Here is a 21451-nt window from a genome sequence, read left to right on the forward strand (position 1 = left end):
AAACATTCAAAAAAAAATGAAGGTCTAAGCAAGAAGATAAAAGGCTGATCACCCTTATTTAAAGCAAATAAGATACAGTACATTTATTGTTTGTTACTTTTCCTTAGCAATGCCTCTTCAACTTAGATGGCTTTTCCCTTTTTAAAACTTTTTTTCAGTTTCATGCGATGGATACATTGCACAGGCACAACTATGATCTGAGCAGTGCCATTAGTGTCCTGGTTCCACTGGGAGGGCCTGTTCTGTGTAGAGATGAAATGGAAGAATGGTCCGCTTCAGAGGCTAGCTTGTTCGAAGAAGCCCTGGAAAAATATGGCAAAGACTTCAATGACATACGGCAAGACTTTGTAAGTAAAACACATCAGTGCTGTTTTTCTTCCCCTTAGAGCCATTACAGCAGAAAAAAATTGGCAGCTTATTAACAGAAAAGGAATCAAAATTGGAAAATTAGGGCTCTTTCCTGACTTAGCAACACACGCTCGGTCAAATTGTGCAATAATAACAGTTATTCTTTTTCCCCATTTTTTTCCCCCCGAGGTCTTGTTTTTAGTTTTTTTAGTGGAAAAAAATGGAAATTTTGGCCACACTGGAAAAACTCCTGTGATGTATTTTCTCTTTTGTAGTGAATTAATATCTTTTTTAAGGCAAGGTATTATGCACTCAGAATGTATGAATATTTTTCTGTGGGGGAAAGGCATCATTAAAAAATAATACTTCCAGCATATCCTCTAGACATAGCTAAACATATGGCGGATCTCGTGCAGTCATTCTGCGTGATCCAAAGACCCCACGCTGCACAAGCCACTTTCTTCAAACCCCAGAGCTTCTTGCTCTCACACTGTGCCTGAAAGGCATCATGCAGTGTCTGTGAGGGGTCGGGGCCTTTAAAAGTGCCCAACTCCCATGGGTTTTGGCCTTTCCTGACCACCCATTTCTTTAACTTGTCCAAGCTGGGGCTACGGTGGAATATTTTCGCACAACTAGAAAAGTTTAGGCGTGAGTAGACAATTTTCTCTTGGCCAAGGAGTTCATACTGCCTCTGTGCTGCTGTTTAACTCTAGAGAGTCCTTAATGGGGCAACACACAGTGGTTAGTTCACCCCTAACTCCGTTTCCATTTATTTACTAGCTCCTTTGACCAAAGGTCTCGAGCTTAACCATAACAATAATACATAATACAACACCAAATAATCAATTTACAATACCCAACATATACTTAAGGTTAAAACACAGTAGAAAACAATTACTAAACATAGCATCACTAATACTATAACAATATATTCTCCCTGAACCAGCCTCATTGAACTGAAAACATTCAAATCACAAAATTTGTTTCAACATTCAACTTGCAGCTTACATGCTGATTTTATTTTGACGTTTGAGCGACATCACCTCCGCCAAAAATCTTGCAACAGAACTAGTGATATCAGGGTGAATATCTCCCATTATGTGGGATATCACCCAGGACTCCAAGGGAAGTTTGTATTTAGACAATATTGGGGTGATCCAACGCAACCGAGGAGCTGACCAGTGCTGACAAAACAATAAGAGATGGTGTAGAGTCCCAATATCTCCAGATTTACATTCACAAATTTGATCTGAGTAGGGAATTTTCGCAAAACGACCTGACATCTCTGCAGTTGGATAAGCATTTAGTCTAGTAAGCATAAAGGCACGTCTATGGTCTGGGATTGTCAGCAAGCTCACATAAGAGGGCACGGTCTCAGGCGGGGAAATCCCCAGTGCAAGGGTAGAACATACACGCCTAGCACAGAATGTGGTGCTAACACACTCAAGATTTCTCACCCTTGACCTTACTAATTTAAGTGCTTCAGAGAAGTTTAAGTTGTTAAGAACTAATGGTGGAAGGTCAAGCAATACCAGTTTACTATCTATATGTCTTCCCCACGTCCCTCTGTAATTATCTTCCTTTAATCTGTGTAACAGGCCCCCTTGGATGTTAGAAGTTGAGTAGAAAACCTTCAGCCTTAATTTGAAGGCAGCAATCCAGGCCCTAGATTCAAAAGAACACTGTGCGAGTTCCATTCTAAGTGCCGTTCCTGCCACACACTTTAGAGAGCCTGTCAAACGCCGCAGAAAATGTATAAGTCAACAGACTCCATAACTTCATTAATCCAAATGGGAGCTCCAAATAGAAACTGAGGGATTATTTTGGCATCGAAAGCTATAATAGCCATAGGAACATATTGGCCTCCCCTGGAGTAAAAGAACCTTAACAAAGCTTTCGAATTAACTTTGGCAGTTTTATTTGCCAAGCTAAGATGAGGTCTCCAAGACAAATTTTGACTAAAAGTAACTCCCAGATATTTAAATTGGGACACCATCTCTAATTCACCCCCCTCAACTTTCCATGGATTTCGTTTTACTTTGATCTTCTTTGAGAAAACCATTACTTTTGATTTAGCTAACTGATAGACCCTCCTGGTTGCAATAATCAATAAACCTATTAATAGTCTTACGAAGGCCCACCTCAGATCTAGACAAAAGGACTGTATCTTCCGCATAAAGCAAAATGGGAACCTCATGACCAGCTAATATTGGTGCATGATAAGCTGTCTTTTGGATAAACAGAATCACATCATTAAAATAAAAATTAAACAGCATGGGGGGCCAAAATGCAACCTTGTTTCACCCCCTTTAAGAGGTGAATGCTATTAGTAAGTTGGCCTTCAGCTCCACAATGGACCTGAGCAGTAGGGTTCTCATAAAGCTTAAAAATCAGCCAGAGTAATCTCTTATATATGGTTGTGGTTTTTAATTTAGCCCACAGTCAGCCTCTAGGCACTGAATCAAAAGCTGCCCTTAAATCCATAAAGGCAACAAACAAAGAGCCCCCTGAATATGAAGAATACTTATCTTCAAGGTGATATAATATAAGACAGTGTTCCAAGACAGAGGTGCCTTTCCTAAACCCAGCATGTTCCGGATGTATTATTTCTTCGGTTTCTAGCCAATTCGATAATTTTACTGCAAAAAGGCTGCATATACTTTACCTATTGATGAAAGCAAACTAATAGGACGATAGTTTTTAGGATCGTTTTTTGGTCCTTTGTTATAAAGCGGCACAATTATTGCACGTTTCCATGCTACGGGAATATCTCCTGTGTTATTTATTTGCGTGAAAAGTGAGGCCAAAATGTGGCTCTACCAAGACAGATTTACTTTCAAAAGGTCAACCGGAATTAAATCAGGACCTGGAGCTTTACCTGACCGAAATTGTTTAATTAAGGCACTCACACATTCAGGGGAGACCTGTGGCCAACTATCCATTTGGGGGGGTTCAACCAGTTCCTCATCCAAATCAAAACCAGGGACCGTTACAAAATTAGAAGTAAAGTATTTTTCCCAGATCCCAGGAGTAATGCATGAAGGGATACTAGCCACCGTAGAGAGACCTCTATTCACTAGATTCCAAAAAGTCTGTGTTTCGTTATTATTTATTGCTGAGATTAGTAATTTCCAGCATTTATATATATCCAGCCATTTTTTAAACTTTATCAGGGACCTAAATGACCTCTTTAGCCGTATAAGATCTAACAGATGTATATTTGAGTTAGTATTTTTGTATAAGCGGTGAAGAGATCTTATTTTTTTAATACTTTCTCTACACTCTCCATCAAACCAGCTATTTTTACATTGGAATCCTTGGGACGAGGATGGTTGTGAATAGATTGGTTTGAAATGGTTCTACGATTCTATCATCTGCACTGTATCCCTCTATTTAAAAAACTCAGTAAGGGCAGACCGACATTGATTTGAATTCATGATATTCACTACAATAGGAGTTAGCTCTGGTGACCATCTAACTGGCCTCAAGGACTTTCGTCCTTGTAATAGATTTGTTGGTAAACCGGGGAATAAAAAACAATCAGGAGACAATGAAAGAGTTAATTGTAAGGGAAGATGGTCCCCTCCATAATACTCTCCTATCTTAAAATCATGAACTCGCGGTAGCAAACCTTCTGATACTAACATGTAATCAATCACACTGGCCCCTCTGTACGTTACACAAGTAAAATCTCCTGTGGGATCAAACTGCCTGTGCCCATTTAAAATTACCAAACCCTGGTTCACAGCGCACTCAAATAATTGTTTTCCTGCAAAATTAACCTTAGAATCTTTTGAGAATCTCTCACTCAAATGTGGGGGAGGCAGCTCCGTCGTGGGCCAAACTAACCCAACTTCATCATTGGTGCCAATACAGGCATTAAAATCACCTGCTACCAATAATGGAATTCTGGGATTCACCCCTAACCGTGGACCTAAACAAGGGACACGTAGCTCAGGGATGGGGAAGGATTGCCCAAATTCTAAAGAACCTTGGTCCTACTATCCAGTACAGTTGCAAGGGGGGAAATGAACTCTCTCGAACTTACAGCCATCACCTGGGGGTTTTTTTTAGAACAGCGGGGAGTGGGGAAGAGGGTCGGGAACCAAACTGAGCTAACCTGGTCCAAAATGCCTACTTTATTTGGAAGGAAGGGGGTACCTTGCTTCACAGTCCAGGAAAAAGCTTGCAAACCCTAACAGTTAGCAGTCCTTGTAAAGAGAAAAAGATCTACATAAAAACCTGGGAAAAAATAACATTTCCATCACTAGTTAATATTACACTTTAAATAATTATCTACTAACTTATTAAAAAGTGGTTTAGAATCCATATCTCTTAACTAGAAGGTGATTATAAAAGTGCACTGTTTTATTAGAGGATGACCCCACAGATCAGTTCTAAAAAAATTTGATTGTACAAAGACATGCTGCCAGTGTGGCTTAAGTAAATTTTAGCTGTCTGCTGAGACATGCTATAGCAGTGACTGGAAGCCAGAATAATTAATGTAATGATAGATCAGGTCATGATAGCTTGAAGGTTCACTGTTTTTGAGACCATTCCGGTTTGCTAACTACGGCTTCTGGTTTCTATATTCATTTGAATTAATTGTACTGCTGCATAAAGTAATAACTGAGAACAGAATGCCTGCTTCTCAAGAAAGAGGGTTAATGTGCGGCGTGTTGCTGCTGCAATATTTTAACGTGATCCTTAATAACGCTGTCTTGTCTTATGCAAAGAAGTCTCAGTTAAAAAGCGTCAATCATTGTGAGAATTATTTTTATGCCTGAAGAATGTAATAGAGCACTCAGGGGTACCTTCCTGCAACTTGAACGTATACGGAGAAGTTTGTTTGATAATGCACCACTTCAAAATATCTCCTTAATATAAAAATGTAGCATTTAGGGTAAAACTTGCTAGAAAGCTTTTTCCCCGGTATGTAAGCTTTCAGCACAGTAAGCATTACTGGGTTTGGATGCTCTTTCAGATAAATGGACATTCTGAAATTGTAGGGTTCACGAGTGGAATTCCAACACAAAATTTACTGCTTTATATTTAATGTTTTTAAAAGTATTTAACTTGGTTTATAATAGATTTCAAAACAAAATTTCAATTGAAAATCCATAAATAACCACTTAAAATCCAGCAAAAAATTAAATTAGCATCAGTAACATTTCATAAACTGATCAATTTGTATGATCAGATAAAACAATTAAAATACACCAGCAAAATTAAAATCAACTGAAAACTGGTGGATTAGCAGTGCAGTCCTCTAGAGTTATGCCAGTCAAAGCCCATTGAGGTGTGGGATTAGAATGGAGTAACCATGCCTAGGTTTACAGTGTAAAATCCATAGATGGAGCCAGGAGATGAGAGCTTAAGGACCAAGCTCTGGCTAGCCTGATCATGTCAGATCTCAGAAGTTAAGCAGGGTCGACCCTGGCAAGTATTTGGATAGGAGACCTCCAAAGAATACCAGGCGGGCAATGGCAAACCACCTCTGAATGCCTCTTGCCTTGAAAACCCCAGCAGGGGTCGCCATAAATCAGATGTGACTTGATGGCTAAAAAAGATTAAAAAAAAGAACAAGATTTTTATTTGTCTCTTAAAAGAGACAAGTGATTTAGCCGCCAACCATGGTTCTGGGAGAAAGGGAAAAGGAAGACCGGCACAACCACAGAAAAGGTCTTTCTTCCAGTGGATTCCAATGCAGATATTTGGAGCCTCTTTAGCTAGTGAAAAGAAGCAGAAGGGTGTATGTGAAAAGACATTCCCTCACATACTGAGGACCATGGCTATTAAGGGCTTTAAAAGTTAAAATAGCACCTCAGATGAACCCAGAAATAAATAGGGAGCCAATGTAATTGTTGGAGCAAAATAAAATATGTTTCTTCTTGCTTATACTAATCAAAAGACACCTGGCTAACTGAAGTTTCTAAACTTTTTAGAGGCAACCCCAAGTGGTTGAATTGTCTCTTAGTTTGCCAGCCATGTGCCTTGTGAAACTGCTCAAGGGAGGGCTGGTAAACATAATTGGGCCATGTTAAATGTTCACAGTTGTCAGCAAAATACAATATAAAAGAAGACAAGGCTAAATGCCGATAGTGTAGTGAGAAAGTTAAAATTTATTATGTGGATGCTAAAAGGCCCATATGTGTTTCACATGCAGCTTCATTAGGGGGTCTCTAAATATGCTTAAGTCGCATAGGGGAAATCTGGTGGTTGAAAGTGATGTAAACTCACAGCAGATTTATGGCGACTCCATAGGGTCCTCAAGGCAAGAGACTGACAGAGGTGGTTTGCCAGTGCCTGCCTCAGCGTAGAAACCCTGGACTTCCTTGGAGGTCTCCCATCCAAGTACTAACCAGGGCCAACCCTGCTTAGCTTCTCAGATCTGATGAGATCGGGCTATCCTGGGCCATTCAAGTCAGGGCAGAGGCTTTTAAACATACCCATATAATAAATTTACACTTTCCCACTGCATCATCAGCAGTTGTCCTTGCCTTCTTTTGTCTCGGTGACTGATGTAGCTCTCTTGTTTTCCTAACAAAATACGATACACACAACCCCACTGTGGAATGGGATCTACTTCCCTATGGTGTGACCCCTTAGCACTGAAGAATGTGTTGTGAAGAAAGGAACATGAAACCGGTGTAATTTATATCTGATTTTTTTATATCTGATCAGCACATATTGGGCGGAAAACTAGCAGAGTGCCCTGTAATATACACTGATTGCTTTAATTCAATTTTTCTCTCAGTAAATGCTATAAAGGGTAATTCTTACATCACCAACATCCACTTTTCCAGTTCATCTGCATGGGCTCCTGTTGAGATATTAGAGCTGAAAATGGATGGTCATTGTACTCTGTTATTTTGCTATTCATAGCTTTTCTTTCAAGATTGTGTGGAAGTAGCAGCTATAACTACCAAAGATACTACAGGATTCTGCAGCTGTTTTGTCTCCAAAATCTGTTTCAATTATTTCTCCTTATTATAGTGCTATTTTGTGTGTCCTCTTGTTGACTGTTTCCCATTAAATTAATGCAGTCTAAATATTATTTTGGCATATAAATGGTATGTGGTGTGTAAATGACATGATATCAAAGTGCCAGAAAATCAACAAAGAAATTGGGAATACCAGCAATGAAAATGGACAATGCAGAAAAGCTCAAGAACAAACATATGGACAGGGGAGCCATATTTGTACACCTTTTGCTCTGAGGCACTTAAAGTCCTGTGATCATATTAGGATGGCTTTCGCTATGTGAAGTTGATCATCAGTTTTATTACTGGTACTTGTTTCCATGACTTGTATGATATATTGTAATTGAACTGTGACCTGCTTTGTGAGCGAACGTACCTGTATAAGTAGAATGAAGAAATGAATTATTGATGGCTCTGTCCGTGCTAGCATTTCAATGCTGTACAAATAGTAAAGAAGAAAAGTGTTTTCGTAACTGCTGTCATTCACTCAAAAGCATTGACCTTTTAGTGGTCCTGTTAACAGAAGATGAAGTAACTAAATTGTCAGTAAAATGAGAAAATCAGTTATCTTCTACTAGGCACTATGCCAATAAAGGTATCTGAATCTTATCTTCTACTAGACATTATACTGTCTTGTGTCAGGGGAAAGTGCCACCATTAGCAGAAGGAAGCCACAGGAACCAGGCCTATTGAGTTATGTGCCAAATGGTGGTCATCTCCCTTCTCATGTGTGAATACTCCCTCCTTTTTCAGAGGCAGCTATGGCTGGCATTATGTCTTCCGGGCTTTTACTATCTATATTTAGGTCCAACCTCAGTTAGCAACCCTACTTCTGACTTATTTGTAAATTATGATGTGAAGCTAATTGTGCTTTGTGAAAGTGATAGTGCAGACAGAATGAGGTTTGGGTCTCGGAACTGATATGCAGGCATTGAAGGTTAGGGGGAATGAAGGAATGCAGAAGCTTGTGGTCCATCTAGACACTGAGCCATGTAATGATTGCCATGGGCATATGGTTAATTTTGTGTTTGATTCTGTTTAAAGTGTTTCCAATCCAATATTTTTAAGCTAATACAATGTGAATATTTTTAGAACCATGTTAAAACCCTATGTTTTTCAGCTTCCTTGGAAGTCTCTGACTAGCATCATTGAGTATTATTACATGTGGAAAACTACAGACAGATATATACAGCAGGTAAGTTTTGGTTACTTTCTCAAAAAGAATATATGATAGATACCAATTAGAAATTCAGACCTATGAAATTGAATTTAAAATAGATAATATTAAATCTCCTTCAAATGTTACAAGATTCTTCAGAGGCACACGTGAGTGAAAATGAGCATTTAGCCAATTGATGATCATGTGGAAATCACACACATGGAAGTCACAATCAGAGCAGTAGCACATATGAAGCTTGTGTGACTGAAGTCAAGGCAGCCCTGTGACAGTGGAGTCCTAAGTAAAGTTACAATGTTCAGTAGATTACTTTAGCAGTAGCCAAATTTCCTGGCTGTTCCTGTGTTTCTAAACTGAATGCTGTAACTTCCTGTCTGTGCCACACTTTCCCAGGCTTACTTAATAAGGTCCATGCAGATGCACTATTTTGCTGTCTGTCCAGATAGTTCTTGGCCACTGGGAATATAATTGTGGTGGGATTGGAAATTATCCTTTGGTTAATCCATCCACTTCTCCCCTTACCACAGGGCAGAAGGTAACAAGCAAACATGAAGATGTGATATTCATTTGAACACATAATTCAGTGAGACAGAACCTGCACTTTTTAGCAGACTGTCAGTGGAAATCCTGTACTAAGATAAACGTGAGAGCTCCTAGTTTAATCCAAATAAGGGGGGATGGGACTGAGTCCACTAGTGCATTAGTTCTCAGCTGGAAGTACACATACCAGTGTTGGATCGCAGAATTAGTGTAGGTGGAATGTGGGATTTTCGTAACAATTACTAGAAATTTTTTTTCTCTCTCAATCCCCCTGTCCACCCCCAACATGGTGTGCCATCTCCTGTGGACCCTACCTGTCGCCAATTATCCAGTTTGTGACCTTTTGACATGCTAGTAAAAATAACAAAATGCCTGTAAACTTATAAATGTCCTTCTTGTAAAAGTGGGCTTTTCGTTTTTATCATGGTGGGCCCCAGGTTCTTTGATAGCATGGTTGGTGGAACATAAGACACGAAAGGTTGAGAACCACTGCACAAGTGAAACGGAGCTACTACTGATTTTACAAAGGAGTTGAAAAGAAAGAAAACACAGATTGTGCTGCCTCTTCCTATGTTTCTGGCTCTTGCTTAGGGAGAAGGGAGGGGAGATGTGCATTTTCAGCACAGGTTGATGCGCATTCTTTTAGTGGAGGGACAGAACAAAAGTAGGCTACACAGGGCAGGGGATTTTCTCTCCCTTATCATAAGACCCAGAAGAGGAAAGAAGAAAGGCTGCATGCTTGGAATGTCCAAAGTCTGCTTCTTGAATTACTGGATGTGACTTAGTTAAGATTCAGACAAGCTAGGTAACATTGATGCTGTTATTTTGGAATCATATGAACATGAACATGTAAACCAAGCATGCTCAGATAAATTCAAGGTGCTGGCTCCCATAGTAAATTAATATTTGGGATTAATTGGATTTGAATTGCCTGGATACAGCTGTAATATAATTGTGTAGACATTAAATTTGCTCTTCCTTTCTATTAGAAACGTCTAAAAGCTGCTGAAGCAGAGAGCAAATTGAAGCAAGTTTACATACCAACTTAGTAAGTATATCAAGCATGAATATTTTAAATAATGATGCATAATGTATAGACAACAAATCCTAAGAAGCATTCATAAAACCTAGACTATGCTTCAGACATGGTTAAAAGTCTAGTAATAACTATACTGCCACTTACAAAACTAAATTTCGCAATTTGTTTTATATCTTAAGTGCTAATATTAAGCAGCATAGTTTTCTTACAGTGCCATCCTAAGCAGAGTTATAGCCTTCTAACACCATTGACTTCAATTGACTTGGAAGGGTGTAATTCTGCTTAGGAAGGTGTTATTTAGGGTACAGTCCTGCTGTCAGTTCTGTGAATATTGGCATAAAAATTGTTGCTATGTATGGCTAAAAAATACTTAGCAGTTCGGCCCCACTATAAGCATTGCTGCACAGAGACCAAGTAGGTTGTAAACCTATGCTTCTCATGCACAAATTCTAAGAAAGTTTCTAATTTTCACTTCCTTTGGTTCTTGTTAATCTGTACTGCTAATCAAAATGCATTATTTAGTTTCAGAGTGCTACTTCTTTAAAGCACCTGTAACATTCTGAAGGTATATAAACCATTTACATCTACGTGTAGTTGTATGCATACCTGGAATCCTGGATATAATTAAATGGAACCCTGCAATGACTAGTGTGCTGGCAGTTTACAAGTCTCTGAGAAAATCTGATTATTGAAAATACTTTCGTTTTCATTTCCATGTTACCTATCTGAAAATGCGTGGGCATTTTACAGTATTTTCGACAGTGATGTCTCTTGTAAGTGGGTAACACAGAACTTAATAGGTGCTTCTTGTCACTTAGATCTTGTTGTTGATGCATATATGATCAGTTGCCCTTTTTATTTCAAGCAACAAGCCCAATCCTAGCCAAATTTCCAGCAGTAATGGGAAGCCAAGTGCCATGAATGGAGCAGTTGGAGCACCTCATCAGGCTCAGAACTCGTTAATAGGACGTGCTTGTGAAAGCTGCTATGGTAAGTAAGACTTCCTCTATGTCTTACAAATATTCTGTGTAGTCCTAATCTAGCAGTTTTGGGGGAACCTTTTGGGGGAAATCTGATGTACGCAGAGAGCTCCTTCATCTGCAAGGAGCCTCCCCATTTTCGCTATGGTGGGAACCTCTATGTGTACATCAGTTTATAGCCATAGATGTTGGACTGGTGAGTCTCCGGTTCAAATCTCCACTCACTGTGAAACTCACTAGGTTATATTGGACCAGTCACAATATCACAAGCTGCATTATAGAATCAGTTCACAATCTAAATTCCATAGGGTTTCAAGCAGTTTGGAGCATAGATTTGCATTAGCTGTAACAAAGCATTTAAATACACTTTTCTTTAAGTCACGTAGAGATCCTTCTTTTTTTGTTTGCTGTTATAGATTAATGATATTCATTGAAGCAATAAACAGATAAAGAACACATAAATGAGAACACTTATTTTTCTTTTAATTTAATGCAGCATAGATAAACTGAATTTTCATTTCGTCCACTTTTAGCGACACAGTCTCAACAGTGGTATTCTTGGGGTCCCCCCAACATGCAGTGTAGGCTATGTGCAACTTGTTGGATTTATTGGAAGAAATATGGGGGCCTGAAAATGCCAACACTGACAAATGAAGACAAATTTTCTTCTACTCAGACAGCAGAGGTAGGACATTATTTACGTTGAAGAGATTATAGTAGAATATAAAGATCTGTTGTGTTTTACAGTTTTGCTGTTATGCATGATTATTGTGCAAAGTTAATTGCTTCCGTTCTGACGGTGCTTTTATTACACAGAATTCCTTTGGTGCATGATTTCATTTATCTCGTAAAAATTATGTTGGTCTTCTTTTAGTTGTGATCACCATAGTGTCCTTGCATGACTTAGAGAGCAATCCTAAGCAGGTCTACTCAGAATCCTACTGGTCTACTCAGTGGACTTTACTCCCAGGAAAGTGTTACTAGGATTGCACTGTTATTTACCATATATGTTGTATTTGAAAAGTTATTTATGTTCTTTGAATATCTGGTATTAATTGAACAAAATCTACCTTTCTTGCAGTACAGTAGTTTCTTGCAGAAACTACCTAAGGTAGTTTCACAGAACTGGAGGAATTTATAGGGCAAATCTGATGTTATACAAATTAGAAAGATGCAATTATATATTTTTTTCTGAACAAGAAAAAAGTTATTTATTGAACAAGTGGAGTGTAGGATGGGTGACAGTCGCTAGCTTTGCTTTTGGCTTTTCTCAGGAGAAAGGTTACCCACATACCAACGCCCTGTACTGTGTGAAAGGAGGTGTCATATAGAACTCATCCTAATTGTATGTTTGAATTTGAATTTTTGTTACAGGATCCATGCGTTAGAACGCACATGTCACGACAGGCGACACAGGGAATACCAGTGCGGAACACAGGCAGCCCCAAATCTGCTGTGAAGACACGTCAGTCTTTCTTCCTTCATACCACATACTTGACTAAACTTGCCCGCCAGGTCTGCAGAAACACCCTTCAATTGAAACGGGCAGCAAGAAGACCTTTTGTCCTTATTAACTGTGCTGCCATTAGGGCAGAATGTAAGATGTTTTTAAATTCTTAGTTCAGTGTGCCATTACTCCAATCACTTTCTGTCGTCCTTTTTTCTTTTTTCTTTTGCAATAAACACATTTTTTTCTGTCTATATCCCATTTGTGTTAATTTCTTTCTAAAAAATTTATTTTCATTTGTCTGGCTTGTCACCAAAGAGAGTTTACTGAAAATACTGTAAGTTCTAGAAAACAAATTTAATACTTATTGAATAATAAAATAGGTTTGAAAAAGCAGATATTTATGAACATTAGTTGTGTCTGCCTACCTCATCCTATGTCATATGTTACTTTTTACATCAGTATTTGATTTGTCTGGTGGAAAACTGTTTCATAACCCATTAAACACAAAGCATAGTTTAATAGTATAAGAGTACTTTCAAATTGGCTGTGGAACAAATCATGTGATGTATTAACTGTGGTTTAAAAGGGTTAGATGTAAGGAGGAAGATTGGAAGCAAAGACCGGCTTAATGGCACAGCTTCACAGTTCATGGCATCATACCACTGCACTGGCAACATCCCTCTGCCTTGAGATGGAGCAGTGGACATGCAAAAAAGATTTTTATGGGTGAATATAAGCATAGAGGAAATGTGCAGAGGCAGGACTTACTTGGTTATGAAACTATATGGAACCATAGCCCGCTACAATGTATGGTAGTAGGTGGACGTGAGGGAAAAGCTGCACACTGGCATTGGATTTATGGTTGCTTTTGAGAATGTTCTCGCCATATTAAGCTTTCCCGCCTTCAGTAACATGTAGGACTGCTTTTCTGATATTCTCTTATTGTGAACTACTCTACCCAGCATTGGCTGACCACTTGCTTGAATCTTCTACGTTTGCTCCACATGCACATCTCTCTGTGTGCTGTGGAGGCAGCCATCCACAGCAGAGCTCCCTTCCTCTCATGGCACACACTTTGGTGCACACTGAAAAGCATTGGAATTGTGCAAATTCCTAGTGCCAGAGGATGCTGTCTTTGCAGCAGAGGACTGCCTTTGCAGTGCCCAGAGAAGAGCTCACAGAGCAAAGGTATAGGATCCAAGCCTGTGTGTGGAGAAATTGATGTCAGGACTAGGGCTGTTGATTCGGTTCGGACGAACCGAACCCAAAAAAGGGGGGGAACCGGGGAGCCGAATTGGCCGAGTTCGGGGTGTTCCCGATGAATTCGGCCAATTCAGGCCCTTTAAACAGATCTGCGCCTTCCAGCTGGAAGGCGCAAATCTGCTTCTCCCCCTCCCCCGCACCTCCAGGGAGCTTCCCTGGAGGCGCGCGGGGTGCCTTCAAAGAGATCTGTGCCTCCTGGCCGGGAGGTGTACATCTATTTAAAGGGCAGGGTGCCCTTTAAATAGATGTGCGCCTCCCGGCCGGGAGGCACAGATCTTTTTGAAGGCACCCCGCGCGCCTCCAGGGAAGCTCCCTGGAGGTGCGCGGGGAGTCTTCAAACCCCTCTGCGCAGAGAGCGCAGAGGGGCTTGACAGCCCCCCGCCTGCCTTCCCAGGAGTCCCGGGAGGGGGGAGGGGGGTCTTTAAACCCCTCTGCGCTGCCTGCGCAGACAGTGCAGAGGGGCTTGTTTAAAGCCCCCCCCGCGCGCCTTCAGGGGGCTTCCCTGAAGGTGCGTGGGGGGCCAAATTTTCCCCAAACTCCGGATCCCCCTGAATTTCCGGGGATCCGAAGCGGGGGAGTTCGGACTTCGGCACGGCCCGAATAAAAACGGGCCGAATTGTGCCAAAGCCGAACTATACCGATTTTTTTTTCAACAGCCCTAGTCAGGACATGGGTAAGGAAGGCTAGATAGAGAGGAGGAATTCACTGTGGGGATGCCGTCTTCTGCAGCAGGCCAGTGTCGAGTTTAATTTCTAGTCTGCAGGGTTGCAGACCTGAGTGGTTTAGCTAAGATTCCTTTGTCTGACCAGCCACAATCCACTCTGTGCACCAATCACTAGTTTTATATTTTTTATAACAGAAGAGTTTTGCTACTTTTGCCCGGTGGATGATTAAATTTAATGTAATGAAGGTTTATTCAGGGAAGGTAAATTAACTTTCATTGTTGTTGTTTTTTCTTATTCAGCATTCCCTTTCAAAGGAAAACCTAGAAGTTGATATGCCATTTCTGACTTATTTCACCCTTATTCTCCCCTTATTTTCATGTTGCTGAACTCTTGTTTTCACAATGCATATTTTTTACAATTTGCATTGCATTCATGTGGACTTAGCTTCTTTCTTTGTATGTGAAAGCAAGTAGCACTTTTTATCGAATGAAATATTTCGCCCAGGCTGGATTTTGCTAGTGCTCAGAAATGAACAAGATGGGTATTAGAAGCAAAACTCCTTTGCCCACATTGTATGTAAGCATTGCAGCACCTAGGCAGAGCTCTTGTTCTCCACTGATGTTAGTGGGAAAAGCACATGTGTTCATGAATGCTGTGCATGGTCTCCCTCCCTTGATCTGAAGGGAAAGAACTTATGCCCATAGGAGCTCTGCATTTCCAATCAATAGGCCATTGGCTCTGGCTGATTCAGAAAGAAACACAGAGTTCCCATCAGCAGCAGATGGTTCCCATTCATAGCAAGAGTGGTGGGAGTTCTGTGCGTAGTCTAATTCCATTCAGTTATCTGTAAGGTGACAAAGGATTGCAGGCAAGGGATTCATAGAGCAATCCAAAGGGGGGGGTGAAAATGCCTCTGGAGGCAGCGTGACCCCTGCATCAGCATAGATGCCACTTGTGCCGTCTAAAGTGGCACCTACACCGGCACAGGGCCCCTTGCGATGGTGGCAGGGAGCAGCATGGCAGCGCCTCACCTGGGCACTGCCACAGCTGCTGCGGGAGGATAGCTCCAGCACTGGGGCTTGCGCCGGCACCAAAAGGGGTGTTTCCGGGGCAGAGCTTCCTAACCCCTTTCCCCCTGGGAATGCACCCTATTGAAGGCGCCAACTTGTGCCTGCAAAATTGCTGGCACAGCCCGGTGAAACCCTATGGAGCAGTTTCACAGGTTTTTTTGGAAAATAGTAATTTCTCAGGAGTAGGCATGGCTGCGCGATCACCAAGCCCGCCATAACCCCCCCCCCCACTCAGGATTGCGCTTGTTAGTCCACCAAGTACTGTTGATATGCATCCTCCATTTCAGAAATGCTAGCATATGCACCCTGCATAAGCTACATTGAAAGAGACAGAGATGAAAATTCAGTGGCATGACTTGACGGACATAAATACGTTAGTGGTTTTGATGTGTTCCTGTCTCTTTAATGTGTGATCCTGTTATCTTACTTAAAAGTTTCAATTGGTTTTGGGGAATATTCTTTTATGCTATGCCACCTAATGAATGTTCTCATACAACTTGCTTAACCAAAAAGGGGTTGATATCTTTAAAAAGTAACGTTTATATAACAGATTTTTAGTGACTCACATTGTATAATCAATTTTGCTGGCTTATTCCCGTTAACACCCTCACAATTGAGAAAGGTGCATATTAGTAGAATTGTATTTCTACCCACCTTTATAGACTTGAAAGTGGGAGCAGCATCCACTTGGATTATGTTATTTTAATATGTACAGGACATGTCTTTTTATCTACCAGATACACAAATGAATGTTCATCCAGATAGCATCTTGAAGTCACAGTCATACACTGAAAGACTGTGTAACCTATGCCATTTGGTTGTGTTTTATAATTAAATATTATTTTACAGTCTGATTTTAGACAAAAATCCCTTTATGAAGATGTTCCTTTAATGTTTTAATTTGTTTGCCCTGTGATACGCCAGAAACAAGACATTTTTATACGTATCCTTGCTTATTCCCCACTCTCATTTTATATTCCTTATGACTACATTAGGTGGATACAATCCTACAGAATGTATAGTTGCTGAGCAATTCATACATATTCAGACTTTAAAAAACAACAAGAAAACCAGATTTATGCACCAAGCTCAAAATATAATTGATCCAAACTCTTTATAAAACGCCAGTTTGCATGAGATATACTTGGTGATACAAAAGTAGTACAGATTTTGAAGTCCTAAACCACAGATCCTATTCACGCCTTCTATTTTTTTCTGTTGACCGGCCTATCTTTAAAAGGGCTGCTACTTTATCTAAGAGTAGCCATAGTTTGAGCCTGATCAGTGTTGCAAGAGTGTTCTGTTCTTCTGGCCAAATAAGTACCAAACTAGAGGCTGATACTGCTCTGTACTGCTACAGGTGCAGAACCATGCTGATGACAGCCTTTATGGCCCTTATGAGTTTTTGTTGGGGGGGAGGGGTTGCAGAGCCCAATGGGAGAAGAAGAGTTGGTTTTTATATGCTGACTTTCTCTACCACTTAAGGAAGCATCAAACTGGCTCACAATCACCTTCCCTTCCTTTCCCCACACCCTGTGAGGTAGGTGAGGCTGAGAGAGCTGTGACTAGCCCAAGATCACCCAGCTGGATTCATGCGTAGGAGTCGGGAAACCAACCTGGCTCACCAGATTAGCCTCCGCCGCTCATGTGGAGCAGTGGGGAATCAAACCTGGTTCTCCAGATCAGAGTCCACCGCTCCAAACCACCACTCTTAACCACTACACCAAGCTGGCTCCCCAGCATTGCGTTGGAATCCTTTCGCTGGATTCTTTCAGTTGCTGTTGTAGCTGATTTGAAAGCAACCTCAAGTAATCATCCCTTGGAGTGTGGCTTGTGAAAGAAACATCCACAGATTATGGGTCTAACATGGTACAAAAAAGCTCCCTAAGTGATAGAGGATGAGCATGATCTTGCAGAACTGAAGACAACAATATATTTTTCAAGCCAACAGATACTGTTGCAGCTGTTGGAGGCAGCCGTTCCTTCCTGCCAGTTGCATCATTGTTCTTTTAATTCACTCTACAGATGCTGCTGGAGGTTCATCAAGTCAGTAAAAAGATATGCCACATTTAGAAATGAAGTTATGAGTGATCTTCTTTGGAGAATAATAGGGAGAGCACAGGGAGATTTTAAAAAGGAATGTGAGGGCCAGTTAAAGAGCAGGAACAAGGGTTGAAAAGCTCCCCATGGAAAGAATGTGACATCCAAAGAATGTAATTGTGCCAAGAAATTTTGAGCATAGAAATGGCTTGTAGGCTACAGTTATGCTTACTGTGAGTGGTACAACACAATGTTAAAAGAGTGGAGGGAATCTCCCTCCCCCCAGGATTTCGTCTAAAGGCACATGATACATCTCTCTTCTCAAGTGCTTAGAGACAGATTCCTGAAAGAGAGATCCATCATTGGCTATGAGCCTTGGTGACTAAAGGGAACCTCCGCATCCATAGGCAGTAAACCTCTGAATACCAATGCTAGTAGGCCTTGGCCTCTATGCCATGTTTGTTGGTTTTCCAGGGACCACTGGTCTGATCCAGAAGGGCTCTTCTTATGATCTTCTTAGAACATAACATAAAAAAGTCCTGCTTGATCAGACCACAGGTCCACCTAAATCAGCATTCTGTTTTACACAATGGTCAACCAGTTGCCCTGGAGGGCCAGCAAAAGCCAAGAACTGTGCTGAAGCTAAGCAGATCAGTATCTGGTCTGTGCCTGTATGGGAGACAACCTGGGAACCCTTGCTTTAGTTACCTGGTGTTTTATGATGGAAGCAAGATGATATATACTATAAATAATGTTTGTGTGCACCCTTGTGGTGATGACAGGTAGAAATAATGAATACAGGGTGAAAAAATTAATATAAATTCACAGCAAATTGCCAGTTTGTATTAAGGGCCCGATATTTTGCCACTTGTCAGCTGAAAGGACAGTAAAGTGAATGCTGGCTCAACAGTCAGACTCATCCCCCCACCTAAACATTTCTATGTTGTCCACTTTTTATTGTTAAGAGTTTTTCACAAATATTCTACCTGGTTGCATTAAAAAAAAGTGCAAAACTGCTTTGGGGATAGTGGGGTGGGGTTTGGGTAACACAACAGGCTAGCCAGTCGGCTCTGCACAGCCAGATTTTATTTCAGAACTGCAGATCATTTTTCCCAACTGGATCTCAGTTTCGGAGAGGAAAGTTATATTTATTCTGAATGCAGTGAAAAAAGCTTCCAGATAGGCTTCATTCTGCTAAAAAAAAAAAAAAAAAAATCACGTCTAGGACCAGAAGTTTTATAATTTATATTGAACATGCTTTGGGGGGTTTCTAACCGCCACTTTTGTTTTCCATTGCAGCTGTCTAAAATGTAATCACTGGTGTCCATGTTATGAATTCTTTATGCAGAAATGAACAATGTAACTTCAAACGAAAAATGGCTTTCAGGTCTATTAAAATGTGCCCAACTCAGGTTAGCCATTGTTCTGCTGGAGAAAGTTCATTTGGTATTCAGTGATTAGAGGTTAGAACTTTTTGAATTAGTTATATGTTTCCTGGAACACAATATTCATGCTGGGCCGTTTCATTTCTGGCTCAACAATAACTCCGATGATTTGCCACACCTCCATCTGCACGTTCAGAGTGCCTAATGGATAAGTTTCCTCTCCGCAAAACACCCCTAACGGAACTTAACCTTACTTAGTGGGAAATTGCAATCAGAATGGAAATGCACTGTCATGAGGTAAGAGAATGAACCTCTGAATGGCCTAAGATACGCTACGGAGTCAGCTATTATATAAAGTAGAGATCATCACCAGTTTGTAATTTTGATGGATTTATCATATTTCAGGAACCCCGACTATAATAAGTAGATGATTTGTTATGGACAGAACAGGTCCATAGTCTGGGGGTGCTCTTGGACCCAGGCCTATTGCTGGATAAGCAGGGGGCAGCTGTGGCCAGGAGTGCCTCTTACCAGTTTAGACTGCTGCAACCTCTCCTGGGCAGGAAAGATCTGGCTACTGATAGATGCCCAGGTTACATCTAGATTAGATTACTGCAATGCACTCTACTTGGTGCTGTCCTTGAAAAGTGTTCAGAAACTTCAGTTGGTACAGAGTTCTGCAGCCAGGATGTTGACTGGAGTGGGTGGTAGGGACCATATCACCCAGTTTTATTCCATCTACACTGGCTCCAGTTTTATTCTATCTACACTGGTGCTGACATTTAAAGCCCTATATTGTTTGGCACCAACATACCTGAAGGGCCACATAATCCCTGATGAACCTACCCCACCACTACAGTTATCTTTGGGGGGGCTTCCTGTGGGCAACCCCACCTTCTGAGATTAGGCAGATGGCAACCCAGGAGAGGACCTTCAGTGGGGGCACCAAAATGCTGGAACTCTCTCCCCAGGGAGATTTGCCTGTCCTCTTCTGTTGCCACCTTCCACCAGCAGGTGAAGACTTTTGTTTTGCTTGGTATTCCCTCAATGATCCCTCCTTCCTCCCCAATGTTTGAACTGATTTTTGTTTTTATCTTTTGAACTGATTTTAAACTCTGGTTTTTAACTTGTTTTAATTATGTATTTTTGTGTTGGTTTTAATGGCCTTTAAGATGATATTTTAATTTGTATGTTTTACTTTGTTAGCCACCTATGGGGTAGCCTTATGGGGGCAGAAAGGCAAGGTAAAAATCTTAATAATAGTAAAAAATAATAATACAACTATATACCCAATAATAAAGCCATTAACTTCTCTTCTTTCCCTCCCTAGAACCAATCAAAGGAAGGGGCAAAGAGGCATTTGGCCTGGGCTTCAAGATCAAAGGGGGATTCAGATTTAGACACTTGTTAATTTTGGGGGGGGGAACTTTGATCAGTTTTACAACTTGCTTTTATATGCATCACGTACCATTGTGTTTTAAAATTATGGCTCAGGGCCTCAAAAGGTGGAAGAGAGGTGGGCCTCTCTGGACCTCTGAGTGGACCAGTCCCTCCCCCTAATAAAATGTAATATGTGTAGATCAGATGCTCACTAAAGGCCTTTGAAATGAGCTTTGTAGGACTGTCCCACAGTGTGTTTGTAGATACAGTGTGACACATAAGTAACATCCATACTAACAGCAATCCTGAAGGGGGGCTGAAAGTGGTTGGGAGGTGGCGTGACCCCTGTGGCGGCGCAAGTGCTATTTGCACTGTCCAAATAGGCACTTACGCCACCACAGAGCCACTTACGCCGGAGCCAGGGAGCAGCACAGCAGTGCGAGGCTTGGGCGCTGGTGCAACCTCGGCAGCAGCATTTCTCCAGCACAAGGGCTCACGCCAAAGGGGATGTTCCCAGAGATTTCGGTCAGCTCCCTATGTCCCTTTGCCCTGGGAACTCCCACTTTTGCCAGTGCGAACTTGCGCCTGCAGAACTGGCGGTGTGGGGGGATTTTCATTTTCGGCTTGCTGCGGTTGGCGCAGTAAACCACTTGGGAGGCGGAGCAGTTGTGCCATCCCCAGCCGCCCCAGAAGTACCCCCCCTTAGGATTGCTCTGCCCATCAGACAAAATAGTATGTTATCGTGTTCAGAGTATGTATCCTACTTCTTCAAATTTCCATATTTATTTAGTCCACATCGTATGAAATTGCACATTTGTGAAATTACACATTCAGATAATTTCCCCCTCTAGTTTATTTTTGAACTTGTACTGCATATGGAGTACAATTGCTATCCATACTAGATACATGAAATAGGAAATATACATTTTGGCCCTCTGCTTTTGAATTTCTGCTGAGGCAAGGCAGGCTGAATTTTTGTCTTTGTGATGCAAGGCTTAAATTTCAAATGAGTTAGATTTATGTGGGAAATGTGTGAAGACTGTAATACATAAAATATGTAGGTGAAGATAAAAAATGTCTGAATCCCCATGTTCTAGGTGCTTGTAAAGCATCATAAAGGTTTTCAGCATT

General features: G+C 41.1%; 1 protein-coding gene across 4 annotated transcripts in view; it reads left to right on the forward strand.

Annotated features, from left to right (window-relative positions):
* Positions 1-21451, forward strand: part of MTA3 (metastasis associated 1 family member 3) — a 162099-nt gene that overhangs the window by 84713 nt on the left and 55935 nt on the right. For all 4 annotated transcript variants that reach the window (XM_056853108.1, XM_056853109.1, XM_056853111.1 and 1 more), the window contains exons 9-14: positions 159-347; positions 8452-8526; positions 10038-10096; positions 10953-11077; positions 11601-11752; positions 12442-12664. In XM_056853108.1, the coding sequence (XP_056709086.1) occupies positions 159-347; positions 8452-8526; positions 10038-10096; positions 10953-11077; positions 11601-11752; positions 12442-12664 (823 nt within the window). The remainder of the gene's footprint in view (positions 1-158; positions 348-8451; positions 8527-10037; positions 10097-10952; positions 11078-11600; positions 11753-12441; positions 12665-21451) is intronic.

The sequence above is a fragment of the Euleptes europaea genome, chromosome 7, assembly GCF_029931775.1.
Source record: "Euleptes europaea isolate rEulEur1 chromosome 7, rEulEur1.hap1, whole genome shotgun sequence".
Taxonomy (NCBI): domain Eukaryota; kingdom Metazoa; phylum Chordata; class Lepidosauria; order Squamata; family Sphaerodactylidae; genus Euleptes; species Euleptes europaea.